Below are 14,407 nucleotides of genomic sequence, written 5' to 3' on the forward strand. Positions count from 1 at the left end.
CCCCTAACAAGGAATCATATTCATTCCAAAACAAGATCATTCTATCTCTACTATTTTTCAATATATTTCGAGAAAAAGGCCAACCCCTTTAAAAAGCAAGTATCAACGCGTAGAATAAGCGTATGAAAGCTACAATGAGAGTGCGAGTGTACACCTCAACAAGAAGAAAAACCCCCCTTAAATGGCTACGAATTGCTGTTCTTGTTTAAACAACGCCACGCCACATGATTCAGGAATAAAACATGGCCACGTGTATTACCGACCCACGAGTTAAATACTAGAAGACACGCCAAAATGAATTTTACTACTCCTTTTCTTTTCACACAATTACATCTCCTTTTTTTGTTTCTTAATTCTTATGTACGCATAGAATCGCCGCTGCTAATTTACCGCCTTCTCGTCGTTTCCTTTCTCTCTCCGAAACACCTGTTTTCTCTCTCCTCTCTAGATTCCTGCAAGAATCTCTTCATTTTTTTTTTTGAGATTCTTTCTGCAATTCCAAATTAGGTTTACATTTCCCAAATTGACGGTTTCTTTTTTCAAAATCATATTGTTTTTGAGCTTTTCGCCGATGATGCAGCGAATTGTTGATAACGCCATTGCAATTTCTAAGGAGTAAGTCGTTTTTTGTTAATTTCTGAATGTGATAATTTTCGTTTTAATAATTTGTTTTTTTTTTTCTAATTGTGTTGATTAATTTCATTTTGGTATGGTGTGGATGTTCGGAAGGATCGTGATTATTTGATTCTCGTGATTTTCTGTTATTTGTGCATTTTTTGCTGTTATTGTGGATAATAATCGAGTTATGATGAATTTGGAAGATTGAACGAATTCCTGTATGGAATTTTCAGTGATTTGATTGAATAAATGTAATTCATTTAATGTTGAGCTAAATTTGTTAGCATAAGATCTCTGAGTCTGTGGAGAGAGTAGTCTTATTGATTGATTACTCGTGAATTTCTAGTTGTAGAGCTGGTTGGAAAGGTGATATTTTACTGGTGCAGTTGCTGTTGAAGATGTTTTTCCGAGTGGCGTAGTTGCTGTCGTAGATATTAGTTAGCTATCCTCATATTGATATTAGCGAGGTGAAATACTGAGTAGTTATGATTCTGGCGATAAGGTGGATATAAAAGTTGACAGTTGATAAGTCAAGGTTGCTTAAGCATTTCGAGAAACTTAATTTGCAGGGCCTACTTTGGAGAGTTTATTTTAGAGAAGGGTTGTGGAAATGGAGAATGAATTCCTTGCTATTGCACGCAGGGGACACTTGAGTTCTATACCTTTATGGCCGAAGTACATGATGCATTTTTTAAGGTGCCTATTAGGATCTTGGTAATTGATTGACGATGGTTATCGATAAGGGCGATTTTGTGGTGTTCTATTTGCCGCTACCAAACAGTGCTATCTCATTCATTTAACCACCTTGCCAACTACTCCCTTAGTCCCTTAATAGAATTTTCATTTCTAATTGGTAAAGAAAATTCTCAAAATAAAATTTCCAATATATAAGATAATACATAGTCATGTGGGGTCTTACTTGATTCTTGGCATTGTGTACATTTGGAAAATCACTTTTATAATTTTTGCTAATATGTAATTAAAGATATTAACGATATAAAACATGTATCGGAGAAATGAGAGATTTATTAAGGGATGGAGGGAGTATGTTTTAAGCTTCTTCTGGTTCGTGGTTCATTAGCATTGGAAATTGATGTGGTATGCAGTCTGGAACACTGAATTTGGCGTACCACTGTTTAGTGCCTTCCATGTGGTTGCCTGGTTGATGTGCTTCTTGCCATAATTGGAGTTTATTTTAATAATTTTAATTGAGCTGAGAGGGAGATTGATCTCTGCTTGATAATTCTGAGGAAAATTACCTGCTGAATGATGTTTATTTGAGGTTGAACCAGGTTAATTTGAGGTAATTAAGGATGATTCAAGACTTATGGCTAATGCAATTTTAGGGTGTCAAAGTATATACTAGAACATATATTTGCCCATGGCTTAAGAGTGATTTGAACATATATTTGCTGATGACTTAAGAGTGATTTATCAATTTTTATAATCTCATTTGAAGTCTTTATGTTTCTAATGTTTCTTTAATTTGTGAATATGGGAAGCTTATTTCTCCTCTTCTTCCATTTAAGTGTTTTCTTTTTGGATAAGCGAGAAGCATTTCTCTTTCAAAATCTGATCTATACATTATTCTGGTTTAGGCGACTTTAAAAGTTTGTAAGCTGTAATATCCGCAGGTGAGTTATACGCTCAGTGATTGAAACCCAATGTCTCAACCTCAGTGGGAAGGTTGGAGTTATGTCTTTGCTTGCAATTAATCTAAAGCTAGTATGTCCTGTGCTGGTCAAGCCAAGGTTTATCTCCGTTTTGTTTGAAAATTCTTCCACTTTGATATCTTGGTAGTTGGTATTCAAGGAATATCACCTATTTGGCTTTAATTCCATTCTGTTTCGAACAAAAAACATTACAAGGCAGCGAAACTTAAAGTTAGTTCAGCGATATTCTAAGGCTAGTGTGTAGTTGGTGACTGATAAACCCCAAATTTTGCAAGGGATTGTGGGAATAAGTGTGCATTGATGTAGATGATAATGCTCTTCTACATCTGATAGCATTTTCATATACTCTTCTGACATTTCTGCAGGTCAGTGAAGACATTTACCTATGAGGCCTTGAACAATATTGTTAGGCTGATAAATGGTATCTCAGCAATTCTGCTGGCAATTTTACCTGGCAAGGCTTCTATACTGGAAGGTCTTCATGGCTGGGAACTGAGGCCTACTTTTCGTGGACCTCGACTTCCACGGTGGATGGGGAAGTAAGTATTTTACTTGATCAATGGCTTGTAATGCATGTGAAACTGGTTGATTAGCTGATAATTTCCCCCCGCAATCTTGCTGTTCTTTGATGACTATTGATTACCTGTTGGCTTCCTTGTGCGTTGCTTAAAAAAAGGAACTAGAGGCGTTACACGTGATTGTTGTTGTTGCTACGATATTTGAAATTATTTGCAAGAAGTTTCTAAATTAACTTTTATTAGTATGTAGTAGAAGGGGGGTTCTTAGCAGAAATAGCTGTTTATATAGAAAAATGATATCATGAAGCTTTTTTCTCATTGACTTCATAAGGAAGTTGGAACTGAGTAGAGCTATTAGAGGTTTGTCATAAGTAATTGTCGAAAGGGTGAACCTTATTAGATCTATGATGAGTGAAACCAGCAGGTAAAGGGAGAGAAAAGAAGTGTATAACGAGTGAAAACAACATAAACGGAGTCATTTATGGAGGTATGTATTCTTGTGGATATCTGTCATCATTTGTTGATGTCTAGCTTGTCAAGATGGAAGAGTAGATATCTTTTCAGGATTATTGGGCCTCCTAGTCCTTTTCTGGACTTTGGACTTTCTACAAATCACTCCTTTTTAATTAACTATATAAAGCATGTAGATTATATTTGTCCATTTACTATTCGCCAAAAGTCTATTTGGGTAAATTTAATATTGTGTTGTGACTGTAAGTTACATGATATAGATCACATATATCTAGGGGTGGTTGTTGAATAAGCTCCACTTCTGATGTGATTTTTGTGGCTAGCTCTTTCTGGTTTATGATTTATGGATGAACTAACTATGAAACTAAACGATATTACTCTTAAGTCACATTAAGAGTACGGTCAAACAAGTCTCGATTATATGATTTAGGTTTACTACTAAGAAACCTAGTGTTAGCTCACGCTCAATGTGTGCAAAGTATGTAATTTCTTTTACTCAACAAAACTGATGTTTATTAATGAAATTAAGCCTTAAATAGGTATGCAACAATGTAAACAATACAACCCTAATCATGCTAAAACTAGGAAACTAAAACAAGATAATTATGAAATAACAAACTCTATCCAAGAGGAACGAAATCCATCTTGGGTGGCAAGTAAGCTTCCACACGCCTACAACTTATTCTCCTACTCCTATTAGACTCCTAATGTACTTAAAGTAAGACAAAACCTATTGCATGTAGAATAGTAAAAACTTACAAGCAAAAGACTCCTTATACTACTATAATTAGGAATCCTTATCTAGTTAGAATTTGGATTTTTAACTCAACTAGAAGTATAAACAAACGAAAACTTTTAGACTAATAACAGAACTAGGAGTTCGAATTTCACTAGGACTAGGATTTCAAGAGTCTTTTTCCTACTAGAATTAGGAAAACAACACAAATCCTAACAGATCTAAGATTTTGTAGAAATGACCATTTTTCATATAGATCATCCCTTACCTATTGAAAACAATCCCTTGTCCTCAAGGGTCTTCTAAACACAACACTAAATCATAAATCAGCAACTGCAAGAGTGGCGTACACTCCCCTACCCAACAACACCTTGTAGATTGCATGACCAAGCATTTTCACTATCTTGAACGACTACTCATCCATGGGTTCATCATTCTTGTGATCTAGATGCAACTTTTAAGCACTAAGTGACAACAAACATAATCCCCTTCACCTAGATGTGGATCTTGATGAAGAAAGGAGTTTAGCCCTTCGTTCTTTCTTGTTGCTTGCTGCATCTAACTTTTCTTCCCTACATAAACTCACGCACAACATTCTCATGTGGCTTCGACGCACCTTCAGTAGCCCTAGGCATCAACTTAAGCTTAGGAGGTAATGGCTTGAGACCAAAACGCACCCCATCTTTCACCACTAAATACACATTATCTGGACCATGATGTATCACTTGGCGATCTTATTTCCATGGATGCCCATGTAGTAAATCACAAGCATTCATAGGCACAACTTCAAACCATATAACTGATGCATGTAAGTTCTCACCCTAAAGCCTACTAATGCATGCTTATTCCCCCCACACGCCACTACCATCATTCAACCAATTCAAATTATATGGTTTAGGTTGTACTTGTGTAGGTAGTTTCAATGAATTTACAGCATATTGAGCAATAACATTAGTACAAGAACCCGAATCAATAATAAAAGAGTGAGTATTACCATTGATCAAGCACCTTGTTTGAAACAAATTTTCACGTTGCTCATGCTCATGATCTTCGACTATTTGCACCACCAAATGCACGCCTAAGTATCACGCTTTTCCTCTCTTCCATCTCCCCTTCCGGATGCAATAAGTTCGTGCTAAACAAGGCAGCGTCCATCTCTTTGAAAACATTAGAAGACTTATTACTAGCTAATAATCTTGTCTCCTCCTTTTGTTGCTCCATCAAAAGCGCATGATGTTCCTCCAACAAAGCAAGAGCCATGTTCGGACTTTGCCTAGCAATGTGTCCATGTCCTTGGCACTAAATCCCTTAATTGTCATCTACCCCGGAGTTAAAGATCGTTTGTTTACCTTAAAATCTCCCACCACCAACGCCTCTGTAAGCTTTCCTTTCTCTAAAGTATCCATTTTTCTTGAAGAAAACATAGTTTTAGATTAAGGGGTAAAAGAAGCCTTAAAAGATCTAGTCTTCGTAGCCTTGATTTGTCTCTCCACCTTCAAAGCCAACTCACACGTCTCATCAAAAGAAAAATAAGATTGCAACTCCACCCTATGGTTAATCTCTAATTTCAATCCCACGAGAAACTTTGAGATCTTTTGCTGCTCCACATCCTTGCAATCACACGCCAAAGACAACCTCTCAAACTCCTTAATGTATCCTTCAACATCCATGCTCCCTTGCTGCAAAGTATTAAACTTGTGAAACAAATCTTGTTTATAAGTTCTTGGACGATCCGCTTCTTCATCTTCAATTTTGAGTCATCCTATGAACTAATCTTCTCTTTCCTTCTCTCTCTTGTTTTATCTGCATATTATCAAACCAAAGAGAAGCAAGTTTAAATAATTTGAGCACGGCATAAGTGTAAGCCTTAATGATCATCCACACCCTTGTGTTTAAAGTGTCCTTCAATTTTTTGCTCCCACTCTCAGTAGTCATCCGGATCTTGTGGTCCATCAAACTCAGGAAGATCCCCAAGTTTAATTGAGTCCTCCTTCGATGCTCGTGCCTCATCACCCTTCTTCCTATTGACAATATCCAATGTTAGAAGAGAGAGTGTCTTTTGTAAGGTTTCGTACTGTTTAGCAAGTGCTTCCAACATAGCATCTCTTTGTTAATCTGCTTCACTGTCCCCCATAACAACAATGGATGTTTTGCTTCGTTGCGACTTCGTTACTGATAGAATTGGGCTGAAATATTGACATAAGGTAGGTCTGTATGTTAGCTTTCCAACGGGCCAAAAAGATCTTTGGACTACACACACGCCCTCACGCGCCGTTCCAGTAGCCTTGCTGTGATACCACTTGATGTGATTTTCGTGGCTAGTTTTGAACTGTTTTTGTGGATTATGATTTATGGACGAACTAACTATGAAACTAAAGGACATTACTCTTAAGTCACGGTTAAGAGTATGGTCAATCAAGTCTTGATTGTTTGATTTAGGTTTACTACTCGAAAACCTAGTGTTAGCTCGCGCTCAACTTATGCAAAGTATGTATTTTCTTTCACTCAACAAAACTGATTTTTACTAACAAGATTAAGCCTTAAATCGGCGTGCAACAATGTAAACAATACAACCCTAATCATGGTAAAACTAGGGAACTATGAAATAACAAACTCTATCCTACTACTTATTCTCCTCCTTTCATTAAACTCCTAATGTGCTTAAAGTAAGTAAAACCTATTGTAAGTAGAATAGTAAAAACTTACAAGCAAAAGACTTCTTATACTATTATAATGAAGAATCCTTATCCAACTAGGATTTGGATTTCTAACACAACTAGAATTATAAACAAACTAGAAGTTTTAGACTACTAACAGAACTAGGAGTTCTAATCCTACTAGGATTAGGATTTCAAGCGTCCTTTTCCTACTCGAATTAGGAAAACAATACAAATCCTAACAGATTTGGGATTTTGTAGAAATGACCATTTCTCATATGGATCAACTTCCATTGCAATGGTCGAAACTTTTTCCTAGTTTGGATAAAAGGAAGTTAACATTCAGTTAGTTTGAGCCTTGGGGCAAGGATGTATATAGGAATATGTGCCAGACTGATTAACATATAGGCTTCAATCGTGTGTAAAGGACAAAAGCTTCAAACTGTTGTGCTTGTGGCCATCTATGCATCACAAGTATGTAACTTGCTTGGAAAAGAGAGACCACAAAATCCAGTTGACGAGACGGGTTTAGGGCGCTTTCACTATTTCAACTTTTGGCAGACGTTTCAAAAATTAAAATGCAGTCTGTTACAAATGTGTGTATGATACTCCCTTTGTTTTTTTTGTTTGCTACATTGTTGTACATGGTTTTTAAGCCATTATTTAACCCTTGATATTTCTTATTTCGTTTAAGTAAAAATTATAGAATTTGATATATGAATCTACACTTCGAGAGGAATCTAACAAGATCACACATGACTATATTTGTACTTATATAATAATCAAATTAATCGGCAAAGTTAGTGGCTTCATTTCCAAAGCAACAATGTAGCAAAAAAAAAAAAAAAACGAAGGGAGTATTAATAACCAAAACGAAATTTCTTTAAATAATAGTTTATGAATACTGATATACACAAATTGTCTAAATATGAGTTAACAATAGTGGTGAGTGGCAACAAGCTATATATCTAACATATAGTCAATTGTAACCTGTTAAACTCTAAGGCACAAAAGTTAATCGACATGCCTCATGGAAATTGAAAATTATAAATGCTTTAATGATCCAATACAATTCATTTTAGAAGATTTTGCATAACTCATGTTCAAACATATTTTTAACAGTCAGTTGTCAGGACATATAAATTTCAATCTTTTAGTGCGTGATGATATGTGACTTAATATGAGTTAACACTTAACATACAGTAGTGGTGGGGTGAGAGTAGCAGAAAGGTAGGGGCACTAGGGAGCAACAAATATGTACATTATTTGGGGCATTTCTATTTTTTTTTTAAAGATTCGGACAATCAACCCGAGCATGGCATGGCCCTTCCTAATGGCCTGGGGGTGCTACATAGCCTAGCAGCCATGGCCCAATCACTAACCCCTTTGGTGGCAACAAGGGTATTTCTGTCATTTCCTTAGTCCGCACATCGAGCGTTGGGCATTGTGAGACTTAAGTAGGTGCCCATGTACAGCTTGGAAGCATGGCCATGATGAGTCACATAAGTTCAGGTTGGGTTTGACTCACTTGATTTTGACTTTTTGGGCTCGCTTATATTTGGGTTGGGCTTCCGGGTCATAATTGAGTGTTACATGTATATATATAGTGCCGCACAAAACAGAGCTTTAATGTAAATGAAAAACTTGGGTATGGAGTGTGTTATGTTTGGTTTTTATATTCTTTTTGTTTTTGGATCAATGAGCAAAATCAAATTCTTGCTTCTACCTGTAATTTCATCGAAGCCTACATTACGAAATATGAAACTACTGAAATTTTCCCCATTTGAGTGAAGCCACCCTTGTCATTATTCCGGCTGTTAACAGGATACATCAGGAATTCATTAGCACACTAAATTTAAACCCCCCCCCCCCTACTATACCAAAAATTCAAGGTCAAAAATACTATATTCCTCCCCCATCTCCCCCCCCCCCCGCCCCAAAAAAATCTCGACTGCCTCAATATACCCAAAGCAAAGAATACTATATCCCCCCCCCCTCCAAAAAAAAAAAAAAAATCGATTGCCTCAATATACCCAAAAATCAAAGCGAAGAATACTATATTCCCCCCCCCCAAAAAAATCCAGAATAAAGAACGATGACAACCAACTCATTATTTCGAAACTCCGAATCATCAAGAAACAATAATTCTGCAGATAAGAGGGGGGGGGGGAAGAGAGGGAAATAATAACCAAAAAGGAAGAGATTTTAAAGAGAAGGCAACACAAGGGGTTCAAGAATTTGTGAGGATCCCTATGAAGAGAATATAGAGGCCATTTCGATAGAGAAATTGCAGGGAAAGGGATAGCGGTGGTGGACGACTTGGATAAAGAGGTGGAAGGAATAGAAAGGGGGGAAAAGGGTAAAAATACAGGAGGATTTCTGTCAACACCGTAATGCAGGCTTTTTTTTGCTGGAGATCAGCAATAAGGTAATAGCTGTTAGGAAAGGTATTATTGGACATTGAAAAAATAATTTAAAGGTAGTGTCTCTGGCCTCTCTGCAAATAGTCCAGAAATTTATATTATACAGGGCACAGATTTGTTGTGTCCTGAAGAATTACAGGAATATTACATTGATCTTTTCATGAAATATGTGAGGAATTCTATGAGCTAGATTTGCAAGCTGATTGGATTTGAGTGCCATTATTGTGCAGAGTTAAGATTGCAGTTTGATTTTTCTAGTTATGCCAAAACAAATTCTAATTTGCAGAATTAAGAATGCAGTTCTATTTTCCTGATTATACCAAAACAAATGTAGCCTCTCTCGGTAATGAGGAACTATACAAGAGAAAAACGTTGCAATGCTCCTTTGCCTTTTTGTACATACTAACTATTGACCTTTATTCATAATGCAGTGGTGTTTCTTCTTTCAATCAGTTGGTTCATGAGCTATCTGTAGACTCTGATACCTCAAGTGTGGAGTACTCCTCTGATGAAGATGATGGATACTCATCACCTGCATCACCTAAATCTGAAAGCTCGCAAATTTCTTGGGCCAGCAGTGCGAGGGAACATGATAATCGTCGGACACTAATTGGGTATATCCTTTCGTGGATTTTATTTCCCTTCAAGTTTTTGTTGGGGTTGCCTCTTTGGTTCTATCGTCTTCTTTTTTCTAGAGGCAGTAGGTCCCAAAGTACCCAGCACCCTTCACATCTTCATTCTCCCAGAAAACTGCCTAGCCTGAGGGATCATTTTGTTCGAGCTACTGACCGCAGAAGAGGAGTCATTGAGGTCTTTAACTTTTGCTAATATAATTTGTAAAATGTGGTCAATGATGCGTTTTTGGTAGGTTTCTCATTCCACATAGTTCTTTGCAACTTTCAGGATCTTCATCTAGCCATTGAAATCTGCATAGAAGCTGCTTTTGATGCCGTCCACAAGGCAGCACATTTTCTTCTATCCCCATCAGAGGCTTTTAGAATTATGTCTGGATGGGTATTTCCTCAACAGAGTAGTACTGCTCATGCCCACGAGTCTGTTGAAAATGTTCCTACAGCTGTACTTGGAGAGCATGAACCCGCTCCGACTGAGAGGAAAACATCATTCCATCCACTCAATACAGATGCGCGGACTTGTCAAGATGTCATCACAGAACTTGGGTAAGAACGAAAGAATGATTGATGTCTGCTTTTGCTAAGACTTCCAACCGCGTACTTGATTATTTGGATTTGGATTGCAAGCTATATTTTCTGTTTAGGCTTACCTGTTCTTTCAGCTCATAATATTATACTTTGAACATCTCAGGTATCCTTATGAAGCTATCCACGTTGTTACAGATGACGGTTATATTCTTCTTCTTGAAAGAATTCCTAGGTATAGCTTACATTCTTAGCTCCTTGGCCTATTCCCCCTTTTTCTTGCAGCGAGAGAGGGGGTTTGTCTGGCAGGTTTAGTGCATCAACATCACCTTTCTGACGGCTCTACTCTATTTTCAGACGCGATTCAAGAAAGGCGGTTTATTTGCAACATGGGGTTCTTGATTCATCCATGGGGTGAGCTGTTTTCATCCTTGATTCATTTTGACCTTTTATGTGATACTTTAAAGGAGTTGACGCCAAAATTGAATTGGATAGTGGACTTGATTGATTTCACAGTAGAATAGAATATGACTATATTTCGCTATAACAAATAGTTTTCTTTATTTATGAGAAACTTCGCAAGTAAGGAAGTTGCTTGTTGTGTTACGTGAAGTTTTGCGTTGGATGATCTACTTTGCCATCTACATCTGTTTTTCTTATTATTAGTATCTAGATGTTCAGTCTGAGATTTTGGAGCTGTTTGTTGTGTTTAGCACGTCACTATCATATTGGAAACTGCTTTAGGGTTCCTTACGACATTGATTTGTTACTTTGTTTGCATTTATGGGTTTGTGTTTTCGACCAACCAACTTAAGCAGGTTGTCATATACCAACTTCCTTTGGCAAGGAGTTGAGAGACTGAAGTCATGACTCATGAGTGGTGTGCAAATATGCAAGTATGAGTTTCAAATGATTGAAAGCCAAGGACTTTGTCAATAACTAGTCTGTTTCCAGTACAGCAGAGTTTTTCTAGTTCTCTATTGAAGTGGAGCCATTTTGTCTTCATGACCTTGTCTGAGGATCATATTTCATAAAAGGGTAGGGGAAAAAGACACTTTTATAGAAGACAGAGCTACTAAATATATTAGGATGAAACTAATTATAGCATACCTGGAGTGCAAGACCAGGTGCTGGTTTCACAGAAAAATAATTAATTAGATTGATTTCATTGCATAAAGAATCAGCTTAAAGCTATTATGGAGACAGGAAGATTTTCATCCAATGAGTAGATCAATATTAGAGCTAGCACTTGCAGTTGCATGCATGGAAGAAGATTTTTTTCATATCTTGGAACTTTGTGCGTTTTCCTCGTATTCTACAGTTCTTTTCCTTCCTTTTCTTTTTTTATTGTAATTTATTTTGATCAGCAAATCGCTTGAAATGATCTAGAAGTGAATCATACCTTCCCATTTGAGGGTGGGTCTGGACATGGTCTACCTCGGGATGGGCAGAGGTTGGATTTGTTGAGTCCTGAACCAGACCTGAAAATTTATATGTGGATCCTTATCCAGAATCAATAGACCAGGGTCTTAAATAGGTCTAAAATGAGATTTATTTTGTCACTTTCTACTACCTTTTTCCGTGTAATTGCCTTTAGCCTTGCTAGTTTGCTGTCAGAGTATTCTTTCTGTTTTTGATTTTCTGTACTGTTTTGCAACAAAATACCTCCCTGTAGCTCCTCTTAACTTTCTTTTTTTGCCTTTCCTACTAGTTGGGTGTGCAATGGCGTAGTGGGCTCTCCTGCTTTTGCAGCTTTTGATCAAGGTTTGTAACTATGCTTTATTTCTTATACCATGGGGAAAATGTGCTGCGTAACTTAATAATTACATTGCTCTATGACAGGTTATGATGTTTTTCTCGGGAATTTTCGTGGTTTGGTTTCAAGGGAACATGTTGACAGGAATATATCTTCAAGACAGTGAGTTCTTGACTGCTTTTTTTTTTTTTTTGTTGTGGAAAAGTTCTTGACTGCTGTTACGCACCTCATCTCTGCTAATTACTTCAGAACTCTACACACTTGGGGGGGGGGGGTAGGAAATTTAATGGAAATTAGGCTCCTTTTGGTTGGACTGAGAACATTCTGGTAAATGATTTTTCATGAGAAAATAATTTCCACGGGAAAACACAGTTGTAGGCAAAGTTAAAAAATCGCGATTCAAATCTTAAAATCTTACGATTTTACGATTTAAAATATGGTAGACGATTCGATTCGCGATTCTAGACGATTTTATTCATTTTTGTTAACTAGCGAAAACCTCGCAAGTTCAAATCATGCTAACAAAGAAAATAAGAGATATATATTGTTAGTTATTGCCAATATAGTAGTGGATAAACAACTATTTTTTCCAATTTTTAGGTCTTTTAACTTATAATTTTAGCATATTCAATGAAGATTGAGTGCAATATCTTGATTATACATGTTTGTAGAATCTTACGATTCTACGATTCGATTCTAAATGTTGTTTTCGATTCAAATTAGAATCTCGATTTTAACAACATTGGTTGTAGGTAAGTTCTTATTGCACGGAATGGAGAAAATGAATGGATGTAAGGAATAGGGAGGGAATTGTGACATCCTTGACTGAAAATATTTTCCGCTTAACCAAACACTCTACATTTGCAGTATTTTCTTCAATATGAGATCAAATAGTGTGATGACTAAGTATCCGTTTTTATCTGATATAGGTATTGGCGGTACTCTATTAATGAGCATGGCACGAAGGATATACCTGCTATGATAGAGAAAATTCACGAGGTGAAAATTTCCGAATTGAAGTTGCGTTACCCTGACATTGATGAAGAGAACAGTGATGAGCAGCCGTACAATCTTTGTGCAATCTGCCACAGTTTAGGTGGGGCTGGCATTCTTATGTATGTTATCACTCGTCAAATTGAACAGATTCCTCACAGGCTCGCAAGATTGATATTACTGTCACCAGCTGGTTTCCACGATGATTCAAACCTGGCATTTACCGTAGTAGAACATCTATTCCTCGCATTGGCCCCCATCTTATCAAAGATCGTGCCAGCTTTCTATATACCTACTCGATTCTTCCGTATGTTGCTTAATAAATTAGCCCGTGACTTCCATAATTACCCTGCTGTTGGTGGTCTGGTTCAAACTCTTATGAGTTATGTTGTCGGAGGAGACAGTTCCAACTGGATTGGTGTCCTAGGTTTACCACACTACAACATGAATGACATGCCAGGAGTGTCATTTGGTGTTGCTCTTCATATGGCACAGATGAAGCGAACAGGCAAGTTTAGGATGTTTGATTATGGGAATTCAGACACTAACCTCCAAGTTTATGGATCCCCAGAGCCAGTGGATCTGGGGGAGTACTTTGATCTTATCGACATACCAGTTGATTTGGTTGCGGGTAAAAGGGACAGGGTCATTCGTCCATCGATGGTCAGAAAGCATTACAATCTGATGCATGAAGCTGGAGTGGATGTATCGTATAATGAATATGAATATGCCCATTTGGATTTCACGTTCTCCCACCGAGAGGAACTCTTGTCTTATGTGATGTCCCGTTTACAGCTTGTTAAAGCAACTCCCAAGCAACGACTAGGCTGTCAGGTTGAGGGGCCGAAGAAAGTTCTGCATGAACATTCCGACTAATGAACGCATCTTACGTCTTTTCCTTTTATTGTTGTGAATGTCCTGGAAGTAGCCTGGTGTACATATCAAAGTTTCATCTATTTTGTCATATAGGTTTAGGATGGGTTCTCTCCTTGGCCGCAGCTTCCCGTTGTTTTATCTTAGAGGGAAGGTGAAATTTTAGGAGCGTGTGTTTGAAACAAGTCAGCAGAAGATAAACTTGTAATTAATCCGTTGTTATTTATGATGTGGCAGCAGTCTGTAATTGATTGCTGCTCAAGTGTTATACAGCTTACAAAGTATGGTTATATCATGCACTCTTGGACTGAACTATGCTTTTGCTCTTTTTTTCCATTTCCGTATTGTATTGCAGTTATGTTTTAATGCCTACATGTTTCAATGATTATTCCAAACATGAAGATGAGGATCAGGGTGACACTTGAGACTTGAGAGTAGCACAGAAGGGAAGGCAATTACGCAATAGCTGCTTACTGTTCATATTTAAGGAAAAGATAGTGGATGCGGCTCTTTAAAAGAAGTGAATGAAGAC

General features: G+C 37.3%; 1 protein-coding gene across 2 annotated transcripts; it reads left to right on the plus strand.

Annotated features, from left to right (window-relative positions):
• Positions 1 to 280: 280 nt before the first annotated feature.
• LOC104908335 (uncharacterized) lies at positions 281 to 14,187 on the plus strand. Of its 2 annotated transcripts, XM_010697431.3 has the most exons (10): positions 281 to 615; positions 2,657 to 2,830; positions 9,528 to 9,710; positions 9,792 to 9,906; positions 10,000 to 10,274; positions 10,420 to 10,488; positions 10,611 to 10,667; positions 11,965 to 12,017; positions 12,096 to 12,171; positions 12,939 to 14,187. In XM_010697431.3, the coding sequence occupies exons 1-10, from the start codon at positions 572 to 574 to the stop codon at positions 13,876 to 13,878; spliced, it is 1,986 nt and encodes a 661-aa protein (XP_010695733.2). In that variant the 5' UTR covers positions 281 to 571; the 3' UTR covers positions 13,879 to 14,187. The 2 variants fall into 2 exon arrangements, with proteins under 2 accessions (XP_010695733.2, XP_010695732.2); XM_010697430.3 differs by having other exon boundaries at positions 9,528 to 9,906.
• Positions 14,188 to 14,407: the final 220 nt, after the last annotated feature.

This window comes from Beta vulgaris, chromosome 5 (assembly GCF_026745355.1).
Source record: "Beta vulgaris subsp. vulgaris cultivar EL10 chromosome 5, EL10.2, whole genome shotgun sequence".
NCBI lineage: Eukaryota > Viridiplantae > Streptophyta > Magnoliopsida > Caryophyllales > Amaranthaceae > Beta > Beta vulgaris.

What these genes read in the sequence shown, in the direction of transcription:
- LOC104908335 (XM_010697430.3), top strand. Translation starts at nt 572, where the DNA reads ATGATGCAGCGAATTGTTGATAACGCCATTGCAATTTCTAAGGA. An exon ending in CTTCCACGGTGGATGGGGAA is followed by an intron (nt 2,831 to 9,527) that starts GTAAGTATTTTA and finishes TTCATAATGCAG; the next exon opens with TGGTGTTTCTTCTTTCAATC. An exon ending in GATGTCATCACAGAACTTGG is followed by an intron (nt 10,275 to 10,419) that starts GTAAGAACGAAA and finishes TGAACATCTCAG; the next exon opens with GTATCCTTATGAAGCTATCC.